Source organism: Rousettus aegyptiacus, unplaced genomic scaffold, assembly GCF_014176215.1.
Source record: "Rousettus aegyptiacus isolate mRouAeg1 unplaced genomic scaffold, mRouAeg1.p scaffold_m13_p_11, whole genome shotgun sequence".
NCBI lineage: Eukaryota > Metazoa > Chordata > Mammalia > Chiroptera > Pteropodidae > Rousettus > Rousettus aegyptiacus.
In genome coordinates this window covers 56543591-56566824 of record NW_023416286.1, presented here as the reverse complement: position 1 = coordinate 56566824, position 23234 = coordinate 56543591, and the positions used below count along the sequence as shown (strand labels likewise).

Sequence of the window (23234 nt, the reverse complement as noted above, 5' to 3'; positions counted from 1 at the left end):
CACCCACAGAATGAGAAGTCAGACATTGCCGGTCTACATCACAGGGTCATTTTGGGAAAATCAAGCAATGCAGGAACTGAAGAAACACGAAGGCAGAGAAAAGAGAACACACACGAATACCACTGTCACAATTCAATAGGCAAAGGCCTCAAATCTATAAACAAGGCTCCTACACTGTGTTGTTACTCAATTGCCCTAATTTTTTTTAAGTTATCATGATTCTAGGTCAAGAAAACACAGGTGTCTTAAGTCAGAATGAAGACATGAAGAAATTATATCCCAAGAGTAAGAGTCATCCTGTTTTAGTTCCCTAAACTATAAGGAGAGCAATACAGCAAATGAAGTTTAGGAGTGTAAAACAGTGAAGATTTAAGATCTTGTATTTTATAATAGATTAGAATTTAAAATGGTTGTTCCACGTCTGTAGCAAATTCATTTCCCTCCTAAAAGGATTCTGTCCTCCCCACTATAAGTGACACTAATTAAATTTCTCTTTTTAGTTCTAACTCCCATGAAACAAGTACTTTAAGGTATTAGTTTAGAGAAAAAATTATTTTGGCTATTCTAGCAAGTGTATCCTGTGGAGAGATTACCCGTTTCCAAGCCAAAATACTAGACTTTAAGAGGTATAAGTACTGACAAGATGTCACATCATAAGAATACTACTTTTTGTTTTGGGCATTCAGAAATGATAACCAGCGCAGCATCAACTTCATCTGACTTAGGGTTTTTCTTTTGTATAAGAAAACATATGCTTCCTTTATAAGGATATTTCCTTTTTAAAAAAGGACTGTGTTGCAAAAGATCTTGCTTGGAGATATTCTATATAAGCGTGTGCGCACACACACACACACACACGCAGACAAAAATGTTATGTTAGATTTTCTTTCATTTTCAAGAGTGCCAGGATTCTGGTGGTTAGCACAGAATTGCTTGTTAATAGACTCAGACAGTTAAATATTGTCCAGAGCTTTATAATATAGATATTGCATCTACACAGAAAGCTAATGAGGTTACCAAAAAGAAATGTATCCTCTTAAAGAGCTTTTAACTCATTAAATGATAATTTCAGAGTGCATAATTTTTTTGTTTCCTTATAAAAAATATTAAATCTGTTCCTCTGTAAAAATCTCTCTTGAACTTCAAGTTTATATGTAACTAGTGCTGGACCTTTCATTGAATTTATATTCATATCCAAAAAGAACAAAGACCAGATCCCTTTAAATATAAGTTTAAACAATAAATAGCATCATTATTGGTATCCAATAAATATTGGACTGAATTTCCACCACAAAAGAGCTTTGATTCTCAGCTGAACACTTAAAAACATGTGAACAATAGGAGCAATGGGAACAAGGAATCATCATTGCCATGACATGTGTTTACCACTTGCCTTTTTGTACAGTCCACACTGCCTAGATGGGGGAAATAAAAATGTATGACTATTTCTTAAGCTATCTCAAAGTCTAGATGAAAATATATACAGCTGAATGTCCATTAGTATCAAGGGCTCTTCTCTACTGGATTCAGGAAAATTTAATAGAGTAAATAAAATAAATTAGCAGTACAAAATAGAAATACCACATGATCCAGCAATTCCATTTCTTACTATTTATTCAAAGGAAACGATATCACCATCTCAAAAAGATATCTATATCCCTATGTTTCTGGCAGCATTACTTACAGTAGCCAAGACATAGAAACAATGGAAGTGTCTATTGACAGATGAATGCATAGAGAAACTGTGGCATATTCATACAATGGAATATTATTTAGCCATGAAAAGGAAATCTTGTAATTTGTGGCAACATGATGGATCTTGAGGGCATTATGCTGAGGTAAGTCAAAGACAAATAATGTACGATCTCACTATTATGAGGAATCAGAAAAAAAAAATCACAGAGAGTACATATTGGTGGTTGCCAGAGGCAGGGGTGGGAGGATGTGGGCAAAATGGATGAAGGTGGTCAACAGATAGAAATTTCCAGGTATAAAACAGTCCTGGGGATATAATGTACAGCATGGTACCTGTAGCTAATAATACTATACTGCATTTTTGAAAGTTGTTAAGAGAGATCTTACAAGTTCTCATCTCAAGAAAAACAATTGTAACTATGTGTGGTGATGAATGTTAACTTACTACTATAATCATTTTGCAGTACTTATCAAATCATTATGTTGTAAGCTTAAAATAAATATATTATATGTTCATTATATCTCAATAAAAAAATTAACTATGTTCCAGGGCAAACAAAGAAATTAGCAGTACAGAGGTCATAGTTATCTATTCTGTATAAATGCACCATGAAAAGAAAGGATTACTTATTAAGTGCCTGCTGTGAGGTGGGGACAGGGAGGAAAAGGTTAACAGCGAAGTATGGTGAACCAGAATATTCTGCTCCTTGAGCATTCTGAATAATGGAAGCTTTATTTTAATCAAAATATACTAGACTCTAAGCCCTTCAAGGGCATGAATTATGAGTTTCTAGTTTTTGTATCCATAACACTGGACACAGGGCCTGGTTCAAAGCAATGCCCTTAATGTTTGATTAATTATTGGTAAAAGACTCAATGGCCAAAACTAATAAGCTTCTATGGTATTTTAGAACAGAAGCAGAAGCAGAGTCTAATCAAGAATTCCTTAACCAGATTATTTTTGCATATAGAGTTCTTATTGCTGCTTCTTTGTGAAGGTATTATTAGTTTGTGAAAACCTTGCTCCTCTTAAAAAACGACTCTTAGCCACCACCATATTTATGAAGTTGGACATTAACATGATGTTTAAGAATTATTCCAGAGAATTATTATCTATAAACAAAGAAGTACGTTCTATTTTTCACATGTTTAAAAAAAAAAAAGTATGGAAAATCTGAAACAGAAGAGTTGCTAAAAACACTGTGCTGCTGTCAACAGAGATTAGGGAAGGCAGGCCCCACTGGACTTCATCAGCTCTGGTCCGGGAATAATGAGACAAAGGGGGATTTGGGAGTTGTTAGAGAGAGGGCAGGAAAGGAGGAGTATGTGGCTGCAGAGTGAAGGGGCTGTTCTGATGCTGCCTGGCCAAGTGGAGCAACAGGGACAGGGCTGTATATATGGTCACAAAGTCTTGCTCTAAGGGACCTGAAGTTACAGCCAGTAGGGCTCAGGGCATAGAATCCTGTTGGGGAAGGGTCAGAGAACTGCCTTATATGTGGGACACAGGTCTCCCCCAAGTAAGCTAATCACTGAGTGTAAGTCCCTCTCTTAAGAATCCACGTTGTTCTGCGCCTCCAGACCTGTGACAAGTTTGGCAGGCAGAGATCAATCACTCCATCGGTTGCCTGTGAAAACAGGGGTAAGAACTGGAAATAGCCGTGAAAATCAACTCAAAATGATGGTGAATGCAGCTAGAGGGATGGGTGTTTTCAGCCACGCACTTTAAACTCCCAAGAAAAAAATATTCTGATTTATAACTCAAAGCCTGCATGGGCAGGTGGATACAGTCAGAGGACAGAAAGGACACAAAAGTCCATGGCCAAAAATAACTTTCAGGGTCAAAACCCTGAGGCCTGGATGCATGTAGAGGGGCAACCTCCTACAGCTTTATATTTTCCGAAGACTAAATAAGTTGTCGGTGACTGCAAAGGACCATCCCAGTCTGGAGGCGGGTCTACAGGCGCCATTTCAAGTTACTCTTTCCTTTTCTGAAAAAGGGTTCAAGTGAACAGAAAAACAGAACCTGGGAAGGTCGGGTGGCCTGTAGACAAGAGGTCAATAGGATGGCTTCTTCAAAGGCTTCTGTATCCATCCATGTGTCTTCTAACTGTTCTAAGTAACTTCAACCAAGTGAAAATCTATTCATATTCTTAAAAGGGTTTTCACAGAAGCGACATCTACCACTGCTATCATGCAAACATTAAATATTTCAAGTTAGCCTTCTTGAAAGCTTTTGCATCCTTAACGTTAAAGGCCTATAAAAATCTCTTTATAAAGTCTCTTTCCAATTTTAAAGTAAGCATACTATAAATGTTAAAAGAATGCTACTGGACCAAAAAAAATATAATGCTACCAACAGGTAATAGAGTTCCATTAATACTGAAATATACTTCACTATTTTCTTATGAATCAAAGTATTAATTGAAAGACCATTACACATTAAGCACTTTTACCTTGCTATTAGTTTCCAAAGGCTTCATTAAAACAAACAAACAAACAAACAATCAAACAAACAAACAAACCCAAAAACCTATCTTTCCTATGGATGGCTCTTGGAAATAATTTTATAATTTACAAATAAATTAAAAAGATACGTATATCAGAATACATATAAATGTGAAATGCAACAGAGAATAGGTTAGTAAAAGGATCTAGGTAAACGATATAAAATATCTTTAGTTTTTCACCATTCTGTGAGAACAACTATATTAAAGGAGGCTAATAAATGTATTGATTCACTTGATAGAAGAATTTTTAGTCTCCTGATAGTTTTCCCATTATTTTATAAGAATAATCTTTAGAATTAATGAGGTTTTATTATACTTCCTAAACGACGTGTCCCACATATGTTAAACCTATCGATATTAAGCACTATCTTCAAAAAGCACTTCTGATGTCTTTGCCATTCATTTAGAATAGGGAGTAGTTACTTGAAGAAAAAGATATGTTAAAATTAATGATACTTCATGAAACTTTAGAGTTATCTTTGAGAAAATCCAACAGACCTAATTTTTAATTTTCTTCAAGAAAAATAAGACTACTGATAAATTGTAATCCTACTGAACTGCAGATTTAGATTTAACTGACAAGCACATGAGATACCATGGTTTGTAATAAACAGAACAGAGAGGAAGTAAATGGACCCCCTCCCACTCTCCCACTCACAATCTTATAGAAAAGCCACCCCCAGGCCCTGAATGTTCTATGTGGCTAGGGCAGGTGCAATTCCTCACTCCGCCAGATCCTTGGGGGCCATGTGTCTATTGGGAGTTTTATAGGCATCATAGGTGGGGAAATGCCAGCCCAGAAAGAGCTGGACATTCCTTATTGCTAAGTTAACATTCGGTCTTGGGAAAAGTCACTACCGCTATTCTCTGTACTTGAAGCTGTTTTATTCAGCTGTCCCCAAACTCTCTGCTGTGTCAGAAAAATAATGAGTCACAGGAAGAGTGGTGGTTTTATCTGGGTAAGATCAAATAATAATAATAAATTGGGGTGAGAAGTGGTTGGGTATAAATGAGTCCTAAGTGAACATGGTACAGTCTGGGGCCAGCGGGGTCACCTTTCCACTGTGTTTTCGTAGAGTCACGGGTTTGAGAGAACATGTGCTCCTAGACATATGACCTGAGCCTTGTGGTCAGCCTGTACACACAGGATGGAAGAAGTGCAGTAGGTCAAAATATCTCACAGGCCATTCCCAATCTATTCTTGAAAACTACTGGTAGTTCCTATATGGATGTTCTGGGCACATAACTATAAATACCTAGAACATCAAAACAATATAGCCTGTCCTAGAAGAGTTTTCAATCCTGCCTAGGTCTTTTTATGGGGGGGGGGAGGTTAAAAGGACGTTGTCTATTGCTTTTTAAAGCTTATTGGTTATACATATGTTCACAGCAACACTATTCATGAAAATCAAAAGTAGAAAGAACCCAAATGTCCATTGACAGATGCATAGACAAACAAAATGCATAGACGAACTTTGAATACATTATGCTAAATGAAATAACCAGACATAAAAGGACAAAATACTACATGATTCCACTTATATGACATACCTAGAACAGTCAAATTCATGGACAGACAGTAAGATGGCAGTGATCAGGGGCTGAGGCTAGGAGTAAATGGGGAGTTACTATTTAATAGGTTTTCATTTAGGAAGATGAGAAAGTTCTGGAGATGGATGATGGTAACAGTTACAGAACAATATGAGTGAACTTAATGCCACTGAACTGGTACAATTAAAAATAGTTTAAATGGTCAATTTTATATTATGTACATCTTACCACAACAAAAATACAGGAAAAACATCTAATGAAATTTAAATAACATAATTAATTCTTCGTTTTCCTGTCTGTTAAGGGAACTCCCACTAATTTCCAAGACATGAAAAAAATCACAAGAGAAAAGAATCTAGTCGGTATGCTATTTTCATCCTAGGATAGTATTTCTCGAAAGGTAAACTTGTTCAGAAGCTCTTTTAGAATCCTTGAGAGCAAGCGATAAGGCAAGTAGCCTTACTAACATTTATTTTGGGGACTGATACTACCTGGGAGTTGTAGGGAATGAGAGCAAAGGAAGCAAATGCCTTCTAAGTGGTTGTCTCCCAAACCCACAGAGACCTCAGGGAGGAGGAAGAACCTCAGGCCTCAGGGATGGTCCCATGTGGGCAAAGGGCTAGTGACGAGAGGCAGTGGGGGAAGGGTGAGAAAGCAGGAATCTTGAAATTGTTCAATTTTAGAAAAGGTGACTTCTTTTACATTGGGAGACGAGTTCACAGATGTTCATTTTATTAATGACTTATTTTTATACCGCCTATGCTCTTTTGTATCAAATATTTTATAAATTTATTCCAGTTGCCTATTCTAATATTTAAAATTTTTCATGTTTAAATGCTAAATTATATTATTACATTTTAGTTTTAAAATTTTTTTCACAATTCCATAACAAAATTATTAAATCATTAAATATTCACTGGTTCTCTGTAATGTTGGAAAGAAAAAAAAAGGCTTAAAAATATATAATCTGATGGTCTTAGATGAACACAATATTTTAAAGATTAAAAAAGTCACCAAAAATCTATTGATTCTTAATCAGATGACTCACCTGGCTGTTAAAAAAAAAAGATACCTCTTAGAAAAAAAACAAAAAAACAGAAGCGGAGATGCCGATATAAGAGCCCTAAAGCCCCTGTCATTCACCTTAAATAATTACTGACTCCTAGCTGGCTTCATCTATGCTCTAACACACTTTCTGTCTCTTCTCAGATTATTTTGAAGCAAATCCCAGCCATTATACCATTTCACCCATAAATATTTCAGCAGGTACCTGTGATGTCATTATCACATCTAACATTTTAACAATTTGTTAATAGAAGTGAATGTACTTCCTGGCTATTTTTAATGATTTTTTTTGACACGCTTGCCTCACAGTCCCCTGAGTACAGGGAATCAGACCAGCACAATGCAATTGGCACTGGCTTTGAAGTTAGTAAGACAGATACAAGCGTAAACCCAGTTCTGCCATAAATAGCTATGTGACTCTGGGAAAGCTACTTAAATTCTTAGTTCTCTATCTGGAAAATGGGACAGTAATTCCACCTACCTTAAATATTGTCACATAATTAAATTAGAAAAAAAAAAATAAACGTAGACATATGTCGGCAGATAGTCACTAAATGGCAACCATTATATTAATAGCAATCATCTATGTTTATGAGTAAAAAACTTCCTGCTGGAAACCCTTATTAATAGTTGCTACAAAAAATGTTTGGAAATACTCAGATGGTGACAGCTATTCTATGAATCATCTGTCCCAGAGGTAAGCAAACTTTGTAAAGGATCAGGCCAGTATGTATCTTAGGCACTGCAGTCTAGACAGCCTCTATCAAAACTATTCATCTCTGCCATTGTAGGGTAAAAGCAGTATAGACAAAATGAAAACAAGTGGGTGTGCCCATGTTCGAATAAAACTTTATATATGGACACTGATCTGAATTTCATATAACTTTTTACATGTCACAAAAAATTATTCCTTTTTTTCCCTTCAACCATTTGAAACTGTAAAAATCATTCTTAGCTTGTGGGCCATATGAGAGGAGAGAGTAGCCTGTGGGTCCCCGTTCACCCCCACTGAGCTCTCCTATTTTGCCAGCCCCAGCGCACACAAAATCCTGACTGAGTGGTCTGCTCTTCATCATTAAGAGATTCATTCACAGGAGACATCAAGACATCAAATGTAAGCATCAGTATATGACAATAGTGTTAAGGCCCTGGCAGCCCTGATATATATTTAAGCTTTGAGAAACACTGTGGAAAAGGCTCAAGAAAGCCAAAGTACAACTGCTTCAACTTCAATTGCTCTACTCAAGCAATTCACAGGAAATCACCCCTCTCACTTTCCCTTCTTCTCCTCTCTCCCCACACCAAAATATAAACGGGTGATTGTGATATATAAAAAGAGAATTCTACAGTCCATAAACTTCTAACCTCTTCAGATACAGAAATTCAATGTATAACTTGCTGGAATTAGCATATATAACTGCTATATAAGCTAAATGTATCAATCCAATTTCCATTTGGAGGGTATGATTTGACTTGGACATGATCAGAATCCATATAATGAGTACAGTTATACAGAGATTCTGCTGTATCTCAATAATGTTGCTAATAATCAGGCAATCCATCCCTCTACATACACCCCCCCCCACACACACACACACACATCTGTCATTTCAACTCCAACAGTAATGACTTTCTTTGTAAGTATTAGTACCACTCCAACAAAAATACAAAAACCTCACAGTCCAGGTGCATATTCACAGCTATATATTTGGGCATTTTTCTATTTTTTTTTCTCTAAGAGGTTTTAATTTAAAAAAAAAGAACCAACAGTTTTGTTCTCCTACACTTCTGCTGGAGATAAAATGGCAAATCAATCACTTCAGTACCAAGAGCAAAAACACGTGGTTTCACCACCCAACATGACACTCCCACGAGAACGCAGATGTACGAACTTTGTATTATTAAAAAAGCAATCAAGCAAACAAGGTATCTACAGAGAGCTTACATCTTTTGACCCACATTCCCGCAAAGTGATAAACTTATATAAATGAATATTTTCCCATCTCAAAACTAAGAAGGCAAACATCATGCTTACTTTCTCTAAATGCTTTACAGTAGCCCAGGAAAGACAACAGGAAGAACAGGGCACCCAGGAGGTCTGCACGGCCGACAACACCAGCAACCTTAAAAGAAGAGAAGAAAAAAACTTACATTAAAAAAAAATTTAAACAAATCATACACTTAGGAAATACAAAAACTTCCTTAGGAACAGAAAACAAAAACCTCATTAGACTCTTCGCATCCATTAAAGTAATCTGTGTAACCACGTATCATCCCCCTGGTCTTATGCTACAATTGATTTCCTTACCACTTTTGGTCTAAAACTTGCGTTAACTGCTATGATTCCCAAGTGTATGTACAAGCAATAGCTAAAAAGAAAGCTTTTTAGGAGTTTTCCACTACACTGGTTAGATATGAAATGCTGAAGGTGATTTCCATTCTGATCGTGAACTACTGACGCAGATGCATGTGGCAACCCAAGGTGTCACACACTGCTAATGCTGAACACACTGATGAATCCAATCTGTGACTGCCACTCGCACAAAAAAAACCTCCCAAGAAGGATGCTAGAGACAAAGGTTCAACAGGTCTGGAACAAGTATGCCAATATGCCAGAAGGTTAAATTGAACAATTTTTTCATGAATGAAGTGAATATGCAATGAGAGTTTGTGAATTCTCTGGTCTGTAACCCAATCAGGGATGCAGCAAAACCAAACAGAGCCTGGCATACAGTAGGTGCTGACTCATTGTTAGTTCCCTTCATGAATCTTGAAGCATGCTTTTATACACATAAGGAAAGAAAGGAATTGAAAAGGACACACACAGATCAGAGTGAGGCTCTGTAGCAGCTTGGTGATTGATGGAGGAAGCAGCTGGTCCTGTGAGCCTCCTGCCAGGATGATGAGAGGGAAAGGAGGGGCTTCTACCAGCTGTGGCTTCCTACAAGGTCTGAGCATGGTCCAGAATCCCAAACCGTTACAAAAGACAAAATAGGGAACAGAGGCTGAGGGATTTGGGGCAGAGGGTGAGGTCAGAGAACAAGGTTCCTTGAAATGAGTGAAGGGGAAGTAAGTTGTTTGGATTAATGCCAGGAACAGGGGCCAAAAGAGCCAGCCTAAACCACTTCTTACCTGGGTGCAGTGACGGATTTGCACTAAAATGAACTTTAAATATCATAAACTTATTTTTAAAACAAACAATTGGCTAATTGGTGAAGATACTTCCAAGTCTTAAGCAATGTACATTACATTGTTTAACATAAAGAAAAACAAGCTTTAAAAAGTACGGCGAATGTTTTAAAGTAAAACCAGCATTTAGTCCTTACAATGAATTTTTGGCACAGAAATGATAGAGATTCCATAGAAAAAACTGTACTAGGCTATCCAAGCAGGTATCATGTCTGTTTGAGTAACAGGCATGAGTATGAAGAGACTATTTTTCCTTTCTAACGTTTGTATAATATTTACTTTCAGGCAACGTTCTTTACAAAGGCTATCTTTTCCCCTTTACAAATAAACTGAAATACTCATATCAGGATTTTTGAAGAAGTTCAGAACAAACCTCCCCAATATGTGTCATTTTGAAATGTGGATTATTTTGAGCTGAAGGCAATCGAGACCCTACGGGCTCAGGAGAAACATCTGCTCCTCCCTTAACTACCTAGAAGAATCTAAATTGGAAGCCATACCCATAATGAGTTATTACCAAAAATAACTTTTTATGATCTATCTATAGGGCAGGGCAAACTTCTAATTACCGCGCATCCGCTCTTCTTATCATCCATAAGAAGCCCCACAGCATCTTACGTCATTCCTTGGCTCAGGATGCCATATATACCTCATTTTTCCTTTCCGTCTCTGAATCTCTCATGTATGTGGAATCTCTGACTCTCCTATACATGTAGGGTTCCTGTATGTACATACATAATTAAATTTGGTTTTTTCCTCATTAATATATCTCATGTTGATTTAATTATTAGACCAGCTGAAAGAACCTAGAAGGTAGAAAGAAACTTCTTCCTCTCCCACAATTTTCTGGAGAAATCACTGCAATTGCCCCAAATCCATAAAGCTAGAAACAATGTGCACAGGGGCCATAAGAAAGAAGTAAGGAAAGGGGGTAAAGAGAATGTTTCTCCACCCAATCCCTTCAGTATTAAACTCTGAGTTTATTGGATGAACAAAATTACTAAGGAGGCCTGAGCTGCCCTCTTTGATACCTTAATTCAGGTAACTTAAAATCTTCACCAATGCTCTGAAGATGAGGAAAACTTACAGTTGCACTAGTGTCCTCAGGGAATCCCTGAGGTCTCCATCCTGGTCTCCAAAGAGACAAGGGGCTTGGTAACCCCTTTACTTAGCTCTCTTCCCTCTTCTGGTGACTAGCCTGTCAGAGGTCGCATATTTGAAAATGAGAGACTTTCATATCAGTTGAGAAGCAAAAAAACACCTAATTACAATTATTTAATTACCAATTGGGGACTGGTAGGTGGGAAATCTATAGGGTGTGACTAACTCATCTCAGTTTGCCTGGGACTGACCCCATTTTAAAAAGGAAAGTCCTGTGTCCCAGAACCCCTCAGTCTTGGCAAAGTCAATGGCTGGTTACCCAGAACATTGGAAAATGTAGGTTCTTATTTGCAGTGAGAAAAAACAGTCTCAATGTCAAGACACAAAACATGTAAATGTTAATACAAAGATGTTTACACTACTAAAACCTGGAGGGGCCTACATTGCCAATGCGTTCCCGTAATAAATGTAAACGGAAGCAATACGATCCTCAATTGTCACCTAGGATCATGTTTTGTGGGGTGGGTGGTGGGGATGCTGTGCCCAGGGCTGTTATTAGAGACCCTGGCCAGGCCTACGGCCCAGAGCGCAGGGCTGCTTCCTCTGTATGGGCCTGGAAACCCCTGGGAACTCGCCTTCCATCTGGTTCCCTGGGTGGTCCTGCTCTTTGCTCATTTTCAAAGCTGGGTTAAATTTACAGTGAGAAATAGCAGTAAGGTGTAGATAGGAGGAAACTGAATACTATTTGTCAAAACAATGAAAGGTGAACATACAGACTATCTGGTTTTGAAATGCTAATTTTTAATGACCCATAATGTTTCCTTGCAATATGAATTTGAATGGCTTTCATGGAAGGGAGGAGATAAAAAAAATTTTCAGATATACCCTTCTCCTATAGCTAAACTTCCCTTGGCTTATGTTCAAGTATCTCAAATGTAAAATTTTGCGGTGAACATGTTCCCAGATTGCATTTATCTGGGACGTATGTGTGCACCCACGAGTACACTCATCCAGTTATACTTGTTGGCATTTCAAATTCTTCTATAAATTAACTTCTCAATATTTAAAATCAGAATTTTAGAAAAATTTCTTTGGTTAATAATTTAAATATTTTGTTTTGCTTTTAAGATCACATAAAGTTAGATAAGGATCAAAACAGTAAATTAGTACTTTTGCCAGAAATTCCTTTATTTCTGATGAATGCATATATTATTTCTAGGTCCCAAAGAACATTTAGACCATAAGAGAACTCACATAGAAACAAAATCTATCTGATCACAGTTTATATACAAATTCCTCTGACCAGACCTCAGACAAACACATTTTAAGGTGTATCCCCTACTCCCACCAGCTACATGACTGACTTAAGGTAAATCCTTTATTTGTCTTCCAAGGCCATTTCCTCTTTCGTAAAGTGGAAATTGTTATGCTGCTCCATCTGATTCCACAGTCTTTGTGACCATCATGATAGTATGAGAAATTATTTTGCAAATTTTAAATCTCTCACCTAACATAGGAAATTGCATCAGACCCTTCGCCGATGAAAGGTAATCTTAGTCTCTGGCTTTTAGACCCCAAACCCAGGCAACATTCAACATTCATACCTTTATAGTGTGATCATATAAGCAAAACAGAAAGTATCACCAGAGATCATAATACCGTACAGTCATTATAAAGTCTTCACCAGTCTGAGACTTTCCATGTTTCCATATGAAAGACCTAATGGACCTACAAACAATTGTTTCAAATGTCTGGCAGGGCATAGCAGTGTAAACTTTCTACAGCTCTACAAGCATAGAAAGGAAGCCTGTTTTAGGAAACAAACTGATATATGGACCGCTTCTTGTCCTTATATGAGTGCAGATGCCACAGACAGACAATACTTACACACTCAGTGTGCACCGGATGCACAGCAAACAGCAGTGCGGCCAGCAGGGATGATCTGGGGGCCAGGTTTAACCTCCGGCCCTTACTGGTGTACTGAAGGCCTCCAAACAGCACCGAGAAGACATCCACCATGAGAACGGAGATGCCACCATGCAGGAGGATGTTGACCATGTGGAAACTCACGGGGTGGAAGCCTCCCGACAAATAGTAGTTAACCCTGTAGCAAACAAAGGGTGCTCAGAACAGATGCTCAGAAGCATGTGAAATAAAATGCAAACTGTCTGAAGGAAAAGGATGGTGAGTGAAAATATTAAAAGGAGAAGAGGAAGACTTTGTGCAACTTAGGTAAAATACCATGAGATAAATAATGTCTGTCAAGCTCAGAAGATTAAAGAAAAGGTAAGAATGTAATTAATTGCAGAGCGGGAAATGGACGATATGTGGATTTCAGAGGTGTGGCACAGAAAATACTTGGAGAAGGAAAGCAAAAGGAAGGCTAGACAATTTTTTTTAAGTGCAAAAAAGAGGAAGACTGCACTCCAAAAAGACATACTACATTACTCAGGGCTACCCCATAGGAACCTGGATTTAAGATAGTCATGTAACTTGCTTATCCAAAAAATAAAATAAAATAAAAAGTAATCCTGTATAGTTTTGTCCACCAGCCTTCTGAACAATGAAACACTTTCTCATTGTCAGGGGTTCTTGTTTCTGCCTGCTATTCAGTTACCAGTGGTTCCAATTCATCATTTCCATGCTTCTTTGAGAGATCTATACACAAGTATTTAACGCATCCAAGAAATGGCTATGAATAGGAACTCTGTGCAGTGAATAAATCTATTTAATGCAAATGGCTCTCTGATTAATGAGGGGAGAGACTGTTTTAAACTTCATTTTGTTTTTGCCTATTGACTTGTTAACAGTAGAAAAATTTATACTTTTTTGTCGTGAAAAAAAACCCCATAATTTCATTAAATGCCATATGTTGCCTTGATGTATATTGTTTCCTCAGTATTAAACAGCAAAGGGTCCAACCTCCAAGAACTGTACAAAATGAAACACTTCACCAATTTGCATGTCATCCTTATACAGGGGCCATGCTAACCTCTGTATTGTTTCACTTTTAGCCAAAGTGAGCCCTGCAATAAAGTTTCCTTGTGCATATTCTCTGTCTTCCTATGACTAACTCCTAATGGTTGAAATTATCATATAGTTCTGGGAGATCCATATAGGTGAGTGGCTTATATTTCCCTAGGAACCGCTGACTTGACTCATGAACCCTGGGAACTTTGTCACATATAACCTGGTGCAATATTATGCACAAGCTTTGGGTGACCCTCCCATATAGCCCACACTGCCATACCTCACCTGAAAGTCAGGACGGTGAGAGGTCGGTAGGACTTGTGGCTGGTGTTGCTGCTCAGCCTACTGCCCCAGAAGTCATGATGCCACAGGTCCCCAAGGGGAGTTTCTGCTCGGAGGTCCTGCAGGAATACAATCGGGGACATACTGAACAAAGGAGACATGACTCCTCCTCCCATATCTAAGCCCTCGCCACATCCTCTTCTTAAAATTCCTCATGCCTCTATTCGCCATTTCTCCCACCAATCCTAGGCCAGGCCACCAGCATCACTCACCTAGGACATAGCCAGGCCTCTACTGTACCCTCTGACATATTTCATATTGATCTCTCCAAAATGAGAGTCAACTCACTCTACCCGTACCTACTAAAAACACTGCAACCGTTTCCTCTCCTCCCGGGACAAAGCATTCAAACTAGACAGTTTTTGCAGCTTATAACAACTAGAAAGTGGAGAATAGAGGAAGTGTGTCAAATCACGGCCGGCCCATGAGAGCAACCAGCATCCATGACACACAGTGGAGTTCAGTGAGTTCCAGCTACTTAAGTGCTTCATGACTCAAAGGGAAAGGCTTGAGAAACGAGATGCAAATTTGGTCACCTGATAACCACTTTGAGGGCAGATTTCACATCCAATGGGTATCAGCTTCAGAGGCTTTGAGTGTACCAACCCCCTCTACAAGTCTATTAGATATTTGCAGAAGGTTCTGTAATTCACTCGCTGAGTTTATTCAGAAAAATGGAAGTCTATTTCTTTTGCATTGTCTCAGGAGTACTTGTTTAGTTATGAAGGGGATGGGCAAAGAATTTTCCCTTCATTTGAGCAGAAAATGAACACCAATAAAGCTCTAAATATTTGATTAGGTGTAGCCTACACAGAGCAGGGCATGCTACAGGAAGGTCAATTTTTTCCTAATAATAATTTATGAGAAAGATGTGTTATGTCTGAAATTCCTGCTAACTCCACTGTCTCATAGAAAATCATCATCTCAATGAAAGAAGGCAACTCAGCACTACAAGGAAGCATCTGGAAAACAGTCTTTAACACCAATAAAACCCAATAACAGGCTGTTTCACATTACTGTAGGCACAGTGCCAATGAATGGAGGAGTGCCTTTCATTAAACAGGAAAAAAAAAAAGGGGAGGTCTAGCAAGTTAACAAAGGGGCACAGTGTGATACTCTACAAAACACTGCCAAGACAAAGTGCAGTAGGGCCACAACATGGCTTCATCTGCCTTACCCCGTGCAGAAGGAAAGATGAGAATTACACTCATACACCAGGGCACTCCACATACAAGAGAACTTATGTTTTACCCTGCTCCGCTCACCAAAGTTCCTCCACATAGGTTCTGAGTTAACACTTTATATGTCTTCTACTTAATGAAAGTGGAAGAGTCAAGAAACTCTCAATAAAATAAAGAATGAAATTTCAAAATAAAGTCATATCCTCAATCCCTGTTAGAAAAGCAATTCTGTAGATATTAAGCCAGGAATGTGACATAGTTACTTTTAGCTACAAACTTACTTATTTTTATTGTAAGCATAGTTTTTTTTCTAAAAAAAAAAAAAAAAAAAAAGCTGAAACAGAAACATCTGCAACAACTGCTGGATGAACTTGAGGAAAATTACAAGTGAAGAACTTGAATGAAAAACAAGCATCAATAATGCTGTTTTGCACCATTAAAATAGAGAAAATCAATTGCAATATATTACAAATAAAATATCTGCAATACAGTCATTTCCCCTGCCCCACAGGAAAAAACGTTTGTCATAGAGAATTTTTTCTAACATTGTTAATATAAAAATGACTCCTCATTTGGTAGAATCTATGACTTCAAAAATTTAAGAGCATTATTCAACAGTGTTACAAAGTTTCTACGGTTGCATTAAGAGAGGGAGTGTGGGAGAAGCGGCAGGGGGCGGGGGAGATGAGTGGGGGCAGGCGTTAGTGTATGCCTTCAAACTCTCTTCATTGGTTAAGGGACACACATAAAATATCTGCTGAGTAACTAGATTGTCACAAAAGCTCTTATCTGTGTCATTTCCACGTTCTTTCTCCCATAGACCCTCCCTGCATTCGAGTTTCTTGTTTAGCACCCTTAAATCTTTTTTCTTCCCTTCTCACAAATCTATTTCTTCTTCACCTATCTCTAGTTAGTGAGTAAAAAAGAATATCATTTTTCTTGCACTGATACAGTATCCACTGATGAGCAAAACCAGCTGGAATATTGCAAATTCAGCAAATCTGAGTCTCCAAACACGAAATGAGCAGGAGCTGCATCATCCACAGGCAGCACACTCCCCGTCCTTCAACAGCTGTCAGCAGGCTGTCCTGACGCTATCAGTGAAGGACAAAGAAGAAGCTAGCTTGCCGTCTGCTGCTGAGGATGTATCTTTTGGCGGGTGATCAGACTTATCCATCACTGTAGCAAAATGGATGATTTGGGGGAGTTATGGGGGTGAAGGGGAATAGTTTTAGCCTAGAGTTCTGAAAATCTGTCACAAAACCTGAAATACTTAGTCTGCAATGCCCTTGCCTTGTAATCTCAGAATAACAGTCTCTCTGATATGTGTCTGGAATAGGGACTCATGTAAGGTACATAGGGAGGTAAAGCATGAAGTTAGGTGGGGGCTGGAGACTCTGCTGCCAGTAAGAAAAGGGGCCCTAAGTCAAGGAGATGCTAATCAAACAAGACGGGAAATCTAGAGCACAACTGGGGCCCAGGCAAATGCTTAACACAAGTTTAATAGAAAGTTATTCGACACAAATTTAGATTATTTTTGAGACATAGGGAAGTAGTTAAGTATAGTAGAAAAAAATTGATACAAACCTTATTGTTAACAATAGCTTCAGAGTCATCAAAGACGAAATCTCCATCATAGCTACGTGCAAAACACAGGAGGGAAACAAATCCCACTACTAACTTAGCCCAGAAAGGAGGAAGAACCGAAGATGGAATGATGTGATCCAAATCGGCCTCCAACTCGGCCATTGTGAAAACTGCAGGCTGCCAGCCTCGGGCTTCAGCATTATGCTGGTTAGAAATCTGGAAGAAAAATAACATGATATAAATAAATATTCACAATGCATTGTTAGGAATGTTTCTGCAATGGACATATTTACTTAAATGAACAAGAGTTAGACAGTCGTTTATGCTGAGATTTTAGAGGACATGCTCATTAAAAACTTTAAGTTGTGATTTTTCAACTCTAGTGGGCAGAAAAGTCACCTGGGACACACACAGATTCTCCCGGGCTCAACTGCAACCTCCCGAATTAGAAATCCTTGGGTGTCTGATGTTGGACTGTCCTTGAAAAACACTGATTTAATGGATTGCTATATTTTCCAACCCCATAAAGGAAATCACTTTTTCTAATCCAGGCACCAGTTTACAAAGTTAAAAATTTAAAAAAAGTTACCATCTTCATCCAATCAAGAAAAACTAAGAAATATTTATTGATGGGTCTTAGTGCATTATATGTAGAGGGTGGGGTATGAAACATGATTCTGATTCTGAGAACTCAAGACACTCATGCTAGTCAGATGAAAATCTAGGAGAAAGTTTAATAGAGATGATGATGTAGAGTGCGGAATCAATGGCCAGGTTAGTGGTTCACACACAGATGATAGACAGAAGGAGAAAACATTGTAGACTAACTGGTTTGGGACAATTATCTACCCAGAAAGGGCTCCGAAAGAAAAGGAGAAGCTATTTTAGGTGAGGATATAACCTTCAATATTGGTGAAAGAGTCAGCTTGTAAATATACACTTATTTTTAGCTTTTCTTTCAAAGAGGCAAAATATTAGAGCCAGAAATTTTTGTCTCTCAGTCCTGCCACTTAGCTCTGTGGCCTTGTACGTGTCCCCTATCCTCTCAGAGTCTACTGCCAGTGCTACTCTGCAAAGCACAGTATCCCAGCAGTGAGGGCTGCCTAACAGCCTCCCGCCTTGGAATTTGCCCAAATACCAAACTACCTCCCCAAACCACATTTTGTGTGTCCCCATTCCCTCCACACCCTCAATAGGTGCTTTCTTTGGATTTACCAGGATGTTTGGGTCAAATGCTCAGTTTCCAATTCTATGTACTTTTGGAGAAGTTACTTAACCCCTCTGGGCCTCAGTTCCCTCATCTTTAAAGTGGGGATGATACTGTGCCGACCTTAACGTGGTTGTGAGAAGGGTTAAACAAGACATCCACCTCAAGTGCTTAGAAACAGTGCTTTAATAAATGTCCAGGGGAGGTTAGCTTTATTATAAGTACTTTCTTCAAGGATGGTGCAAGCACAGGCCCAGAACTATTTTCTTTTGAAAATCCCCTTTAGTATTTGGTTTATTGGTACTGAGGCTGTCTTCTCTAGTAAAAGACCTGCCCCCATTCCTTTCACGCTGAGATGAACGAGAATCCCAGGCCCCTTGATAGGGAAGGCAGTTTGGATGCATTTGTTTCCAGGTTCCCAAGGGAATACCCCAGGTTATAGAATCAGTAAGTCAGCCAAACAGGCCATCTGAGATCACAAGCATCCTTTCAATAAGCTTCTATCTGCATGAATGTGGACAGATCCAACAGTCAATGGACACATTATCTTATGATGCTAAAAAGAGATCCAGATTTTCAATGGAGAGAGCAAATGCTCTGAAACTCTTTCACTGCTGGTCTCTTGACTTTCCCCACCATATGTAATGCATGCTTTCAAGTGTGGCAAGGGGAGGGGCAGATTCCAGCTACCACCTACTGCTTTATTTTCTTTTCCAATGAAAGGATAAAACATTGGTCAACTCCAAATTACAGGTGCATACATAGGCCATCATGCAGGCCATGAAATAGAAAGGGACATGTTCTATTTTTCTCATGATGAGCCCTTGGCTGCGAGGCCCTATTCCTTGTTTCTAGGTGATATCCTGCCTGGGAGCCCTGGCTCCTGGGTGTGGCTGGATGGTAAGTTTGACAGGAGGAGTGAGAAGAGGGAAACACACTGTGGTCTCAGACATGGCTCAGTCTAAGTGGCGCTCTAATCAGTTCTACCAGTGATAAAGTTGGTGCTCTGACACTATCTGACTCCTGTGCCCATTTCGCACTGTTTGGAATTAAGCAGCCTTACCAGTACATTAAATTTGGAACAAAGCATAAGTTTCTTTATTCTCAACTTCTCAAACCTCTACTTAAAGGGGTTAATACAAATTAATCATCAATGAAAAGGTCAAAAAGACCTCAAACAAGGAACTTACTCTGCTCCCTCAAAACAAACCAACCCCTGGGACCAGTGACAGCTTGATAGCTGAGGGCAGCCTGGACTACAGGAAACAGGAATGGCAGATCAAACCTGGAAAAATGAGCAGCAGCTATCTACTACAGAATATTCTTTCATATGCATTGAAGGGCCCTGCGGGCCTCAGGATGGCCTTTCTACCTCATCAGTAACAACCCATCCACACACCAGTTGCCCTTTGCCAGGCTGAGATGAGACAGTGCCTCTGGAAATCAGATTAAAGAACTTGATAGTTTCTGACCCAGAATCTGGAGACTTGAGCTGACTGCTCCTCCCTTAGGGCCCTCAAGGCAAAGGCGACGGTCAATTCCACCTCCCTCTGCTTCGCAGCCCCGCGGGGGGAGGGGTGGGGAGAGGGGGAGGGGTGCTACTCAAAGTGCTATCTTCTGTGATCGCCTTCACGAAGGCCATGCCTGCCTACAGCAAGAACGACTGTGTTTGGCTTGCCATTCATAGTTCCACTGTCCCAGAAAGTTTCCAGCTCGCTAGCTTGTAGCCATTTTCCCATCGAAGTCGGTCTGCATCACTTTACCCCACTTTCATTTGGGGCGCGTCAGGCGCGGTCGGGACTACAGGGAGAGGCAACAGGCAGGGTATCCGGTCAGTCGTTAATGTAATTGTTCCTCAAGGAATTCTCCCCATCCATCTGCTCTCCCAGGGAAAGAGCAGTGTGAAATTCACAACGCGCTGGCTAGATTTTTCCTCTAACTCCTCCCTTCTTTTGTGTGTGGTTAAAAAAAGAAAGAAAACACACAGCCCACAACCACAACATCCACAAGCCCAGAAGCCCCACAGAGTTCGCAGAGGATGAGGCTGCCGTTGCGCCACCTGCTCTGTTTCCCCAAACTCCAAGCCCGCGCAGGGAAGTGGCGGCTGGGTGACCCCCGGCGCCCGGCCGGTGGCACGCGCCTCGCCCGCGGCTCTGCTCTGCAGCCACGCGGAGCAGCTGTCACTCGCCGCGCGGCAGGGAAACCGCCTTAACCCAGGGCAGACTGCCAAGCAGCCCGGCTGAGCCAAGCCATCGCCGGCGCTGCGGCCAGGCGCGGGGTGGCGCGGCGCCCCGAGACCAGGTGTCGCAGGCGCCGGGTGCGTTCGGGGCCGAGAGAGCGCCCGCACAGCTGGGGCAGGCTGGGTGACCGCGGCTCCAGGAGGAGGGAGCGCAGGAGCTGGAGCTCGGGGCGCGGGCAGGCGGAAAGCGCACCCTCCACGCCGCGCCCTTTGTCCCGCGTGCTGCTTACACCGGGGCGCCCGGAGTCTGCGCCGCCGCGACCCCGGCCCCGGCCGCAGTCCGGGTCCCAGCGCCAACTACTCCAGCCGCGCCGCCGCCGGGCCCCCGGAGCCTGGGACGCGGCAGCAGCAGGGACCCCGCGTCCGCTCCGCGCCCAACTCTGCTCGCTTCGCGGTGTGCTCCGCCCCGCTCGGCCCTGCAGGGGCCGCCCCGCGCGTTACCTGCAAGGAGCCCGAGCGGCGGCCACATCTCCCTCCCGGGCGCGGAAACTCCCGCCGCTCTGGTCGCCCGCCCGGAGCTGGGCAAGGGGAGGGGCCGCCCGCGCCGTGCCCCCCGCCCCCTGCCGCGCCCCTGCCCGCGCCGCACGCTGCCCGCGCCGCCCGCAGCTCCCCACGCGTGCGGGAGCTCACTCACACTCCCGCCTCGGCCCGCCCCCTCCTCGTGGCCATTGGCTGTTTCTGCCGTCTCCTTCACGCTGCAGCCAGACCCTCTTCAGACCATTGGCTGACGAGCCAGTGACGTCAGAACAGAGGGCGCTAGTCGGCGGCGAAAGCGGCGCAGGGTCCGACCGCCTCGGCGGGAGAGGAGGAAGCGATGTTGTTGCCGCGGAGTCCGGGCGGGGCCCGGGCGGGAAGAGGCGGTCTCTACCCAGCCCTGCGCGGCGGGCTACGGGAGCAGGACCTCGCGGTTCTTCGCGAGCCACTACAGGCTTGTGCTTTCCTCCTGTCGTCTGCCAGCCCCGGGCCATTTCCTGGCCTGTCTCGCGCGTCTTGAACTGTCCGTGACCCTCCGTGGAAGGACTGCAGCCTCCCTGCATGAAAAGGAGCTAGATCGGAACAACCAGAACTCTAGCCTTCTTCCTGCCTGGGAGGAGTTACTTCAAATGTGTCTGTCCGCTTTCTGCCTCTCAGAACAGAACTGAAACTGCTTTCTTCCATCTGAGTCCTTGTGGCCCCGGCTTTTGTTTTTCAGCAGATCCTCTTTCATGGCCCAGGGTCTTCATTCTCTTGTTGACCCCCAAACCCTGCTGTGGCTCCTCTCCTGTCCAGATCTGCCATCCATCGTTCATTCATTAATAGTCACTTTGCCCTAAACGTCTACTCCGAACCGGATTGCCACTCCGCCTCCTACCCCCCAACCTACATTCTCAGACTACTTTGTCTCCTGCAAAGTAGGTTTTGCAGTGGAAAGTTTATCCACTTTCCACTGCAGAACCTACTTTTGAAAGCACGGATTCAATTCCCCCCGGCCTCCCCACACATACTTTCCTCTCCAGTATTGCGGAGTCCAAACTAACATCGACCGCTACCTCTTGACTAGATCCGTGTTATCATCAGCATGTAACCATTCCCAAGGCTCCCTGTAGCCACCCCGTACCTTTCCAGCTTCAACCCTGCCTCCCTGCTACTCAGCTGAAGCTGCCTGCCTCCACTCCTCTGGTTTCCCAACTCCCATTCAAGTCTTAGTTTCCACACTCCACTGAAATTGCCTTTGCCTGTGATCACCAATAACACTCACAATCACTAAATCCACAGGACACTCTCCATCATTTTTCCTGATCTCTCAGCAAAATTTATTCTTTATTTATTAACACATGTACTTCTTTTGGTAATAGTGATACTCCTGCTTTCCCTTCTTGTCTTGCTTAGCTGCTTCTCGATGACCTCCAAATAGCATTGTAAAGGTCTCAGCCCTTTCCTTTCAGGTCACAATTTTTCCCTGTAGATTTAATCCACTGCCAAGATTTCAATCCATATATCCCAAATTTACAACTGCGATCCTTCTCTCACGTCCAACCCCATTTATCTAGCTTCCTATTGAGCTTCTCCACTTGGTTGTGTCACACAACTACGACAAAGGGAACACATCCCCAAAGAGATGTATGCTTTCACTGCCTGCTTCTCCTCACGTCTCCCTGTGATAGTGATGGGTCCAGTATTTCCCAAATTCTACCTTTGCTCTTGGCATATAACAAATCAATAGATTCTACTCGCTAAAAGTCGGTGGAATCTGTCCACTTTTTTCCATCTCCACTGCTACATATAATGTGCTACCGTGTCTTCCTAACTCACATTTGGTGATGTCACATTGGTAGATTGCAACAGACCACTGTGGAATTATGTACACCAGAGAAAGTGACAACCATTATGAATCAGAGTTTGATGTGTTATTTTGTCAATTGTCTCTAGACTAAAGGAATGGAGAATATGTTAACGATGCAGATTAAACTTAAAATGTGTTATGCTTAGTGCTAAAACTAAAAGACTTTAGTTTAATGGGTTTAATTTGTATGAGGCTGAGAAATAGTTTAATAGATCACATATCAAACTGAATGACAATAAATTTATTGAGAAAAGAGTAGGTTGAGATGCAATTCCAT

At 41.3% G+C, this 23234-nt stretch overlaps 1 protein-coding gene and 1 pseudogene across 2 annotated transcripts in view; both read right to left on the bottom strand.

The window, feature by feature from the left end:
* The window catches only part of TMTC4 (transmembrane O-mannosyltransferase targeting cadherins 4), a 57664-nt gene extending 36445 nt beyond the window's left edge, over positions 1–21219 (bottom strand). Inside the window, exons 1-5 of one of the 2 annotated variants that reach the window (XM_016123193.2) lie at positions 21076–21219; positions 17189–17404; positions 14364–14479; positions 12996–13212; positions 8854–8941 (exon numbers count right to left, since the gene is read on the bottom strand). In XM_016123193.2, coding sequence (XP_015978679.1) covers positions 8854–8941; positions 12996–13212; positions 14364–14479; positions 17189–17350 — 583 coding nt within the window. In that variant the 5' untranslated portion in view covers positions 17351–17404; positions 21076–21219. Of the gene's footprint in view, positions 1–8853; positions 8942–12995; positions 13213–14363; positions 14480–17188; positions 17405–21075 lie in introns of those variants that run through there. The other variant, XM_016123195.2, reaches the window with a different exon arrangement.
* On the bottom strand, positions 14043–14138 carry LOC118609463 (annotated as a pseudogene).
* Positions 21220–23234: the final 2015 nt, after the last annotated feature.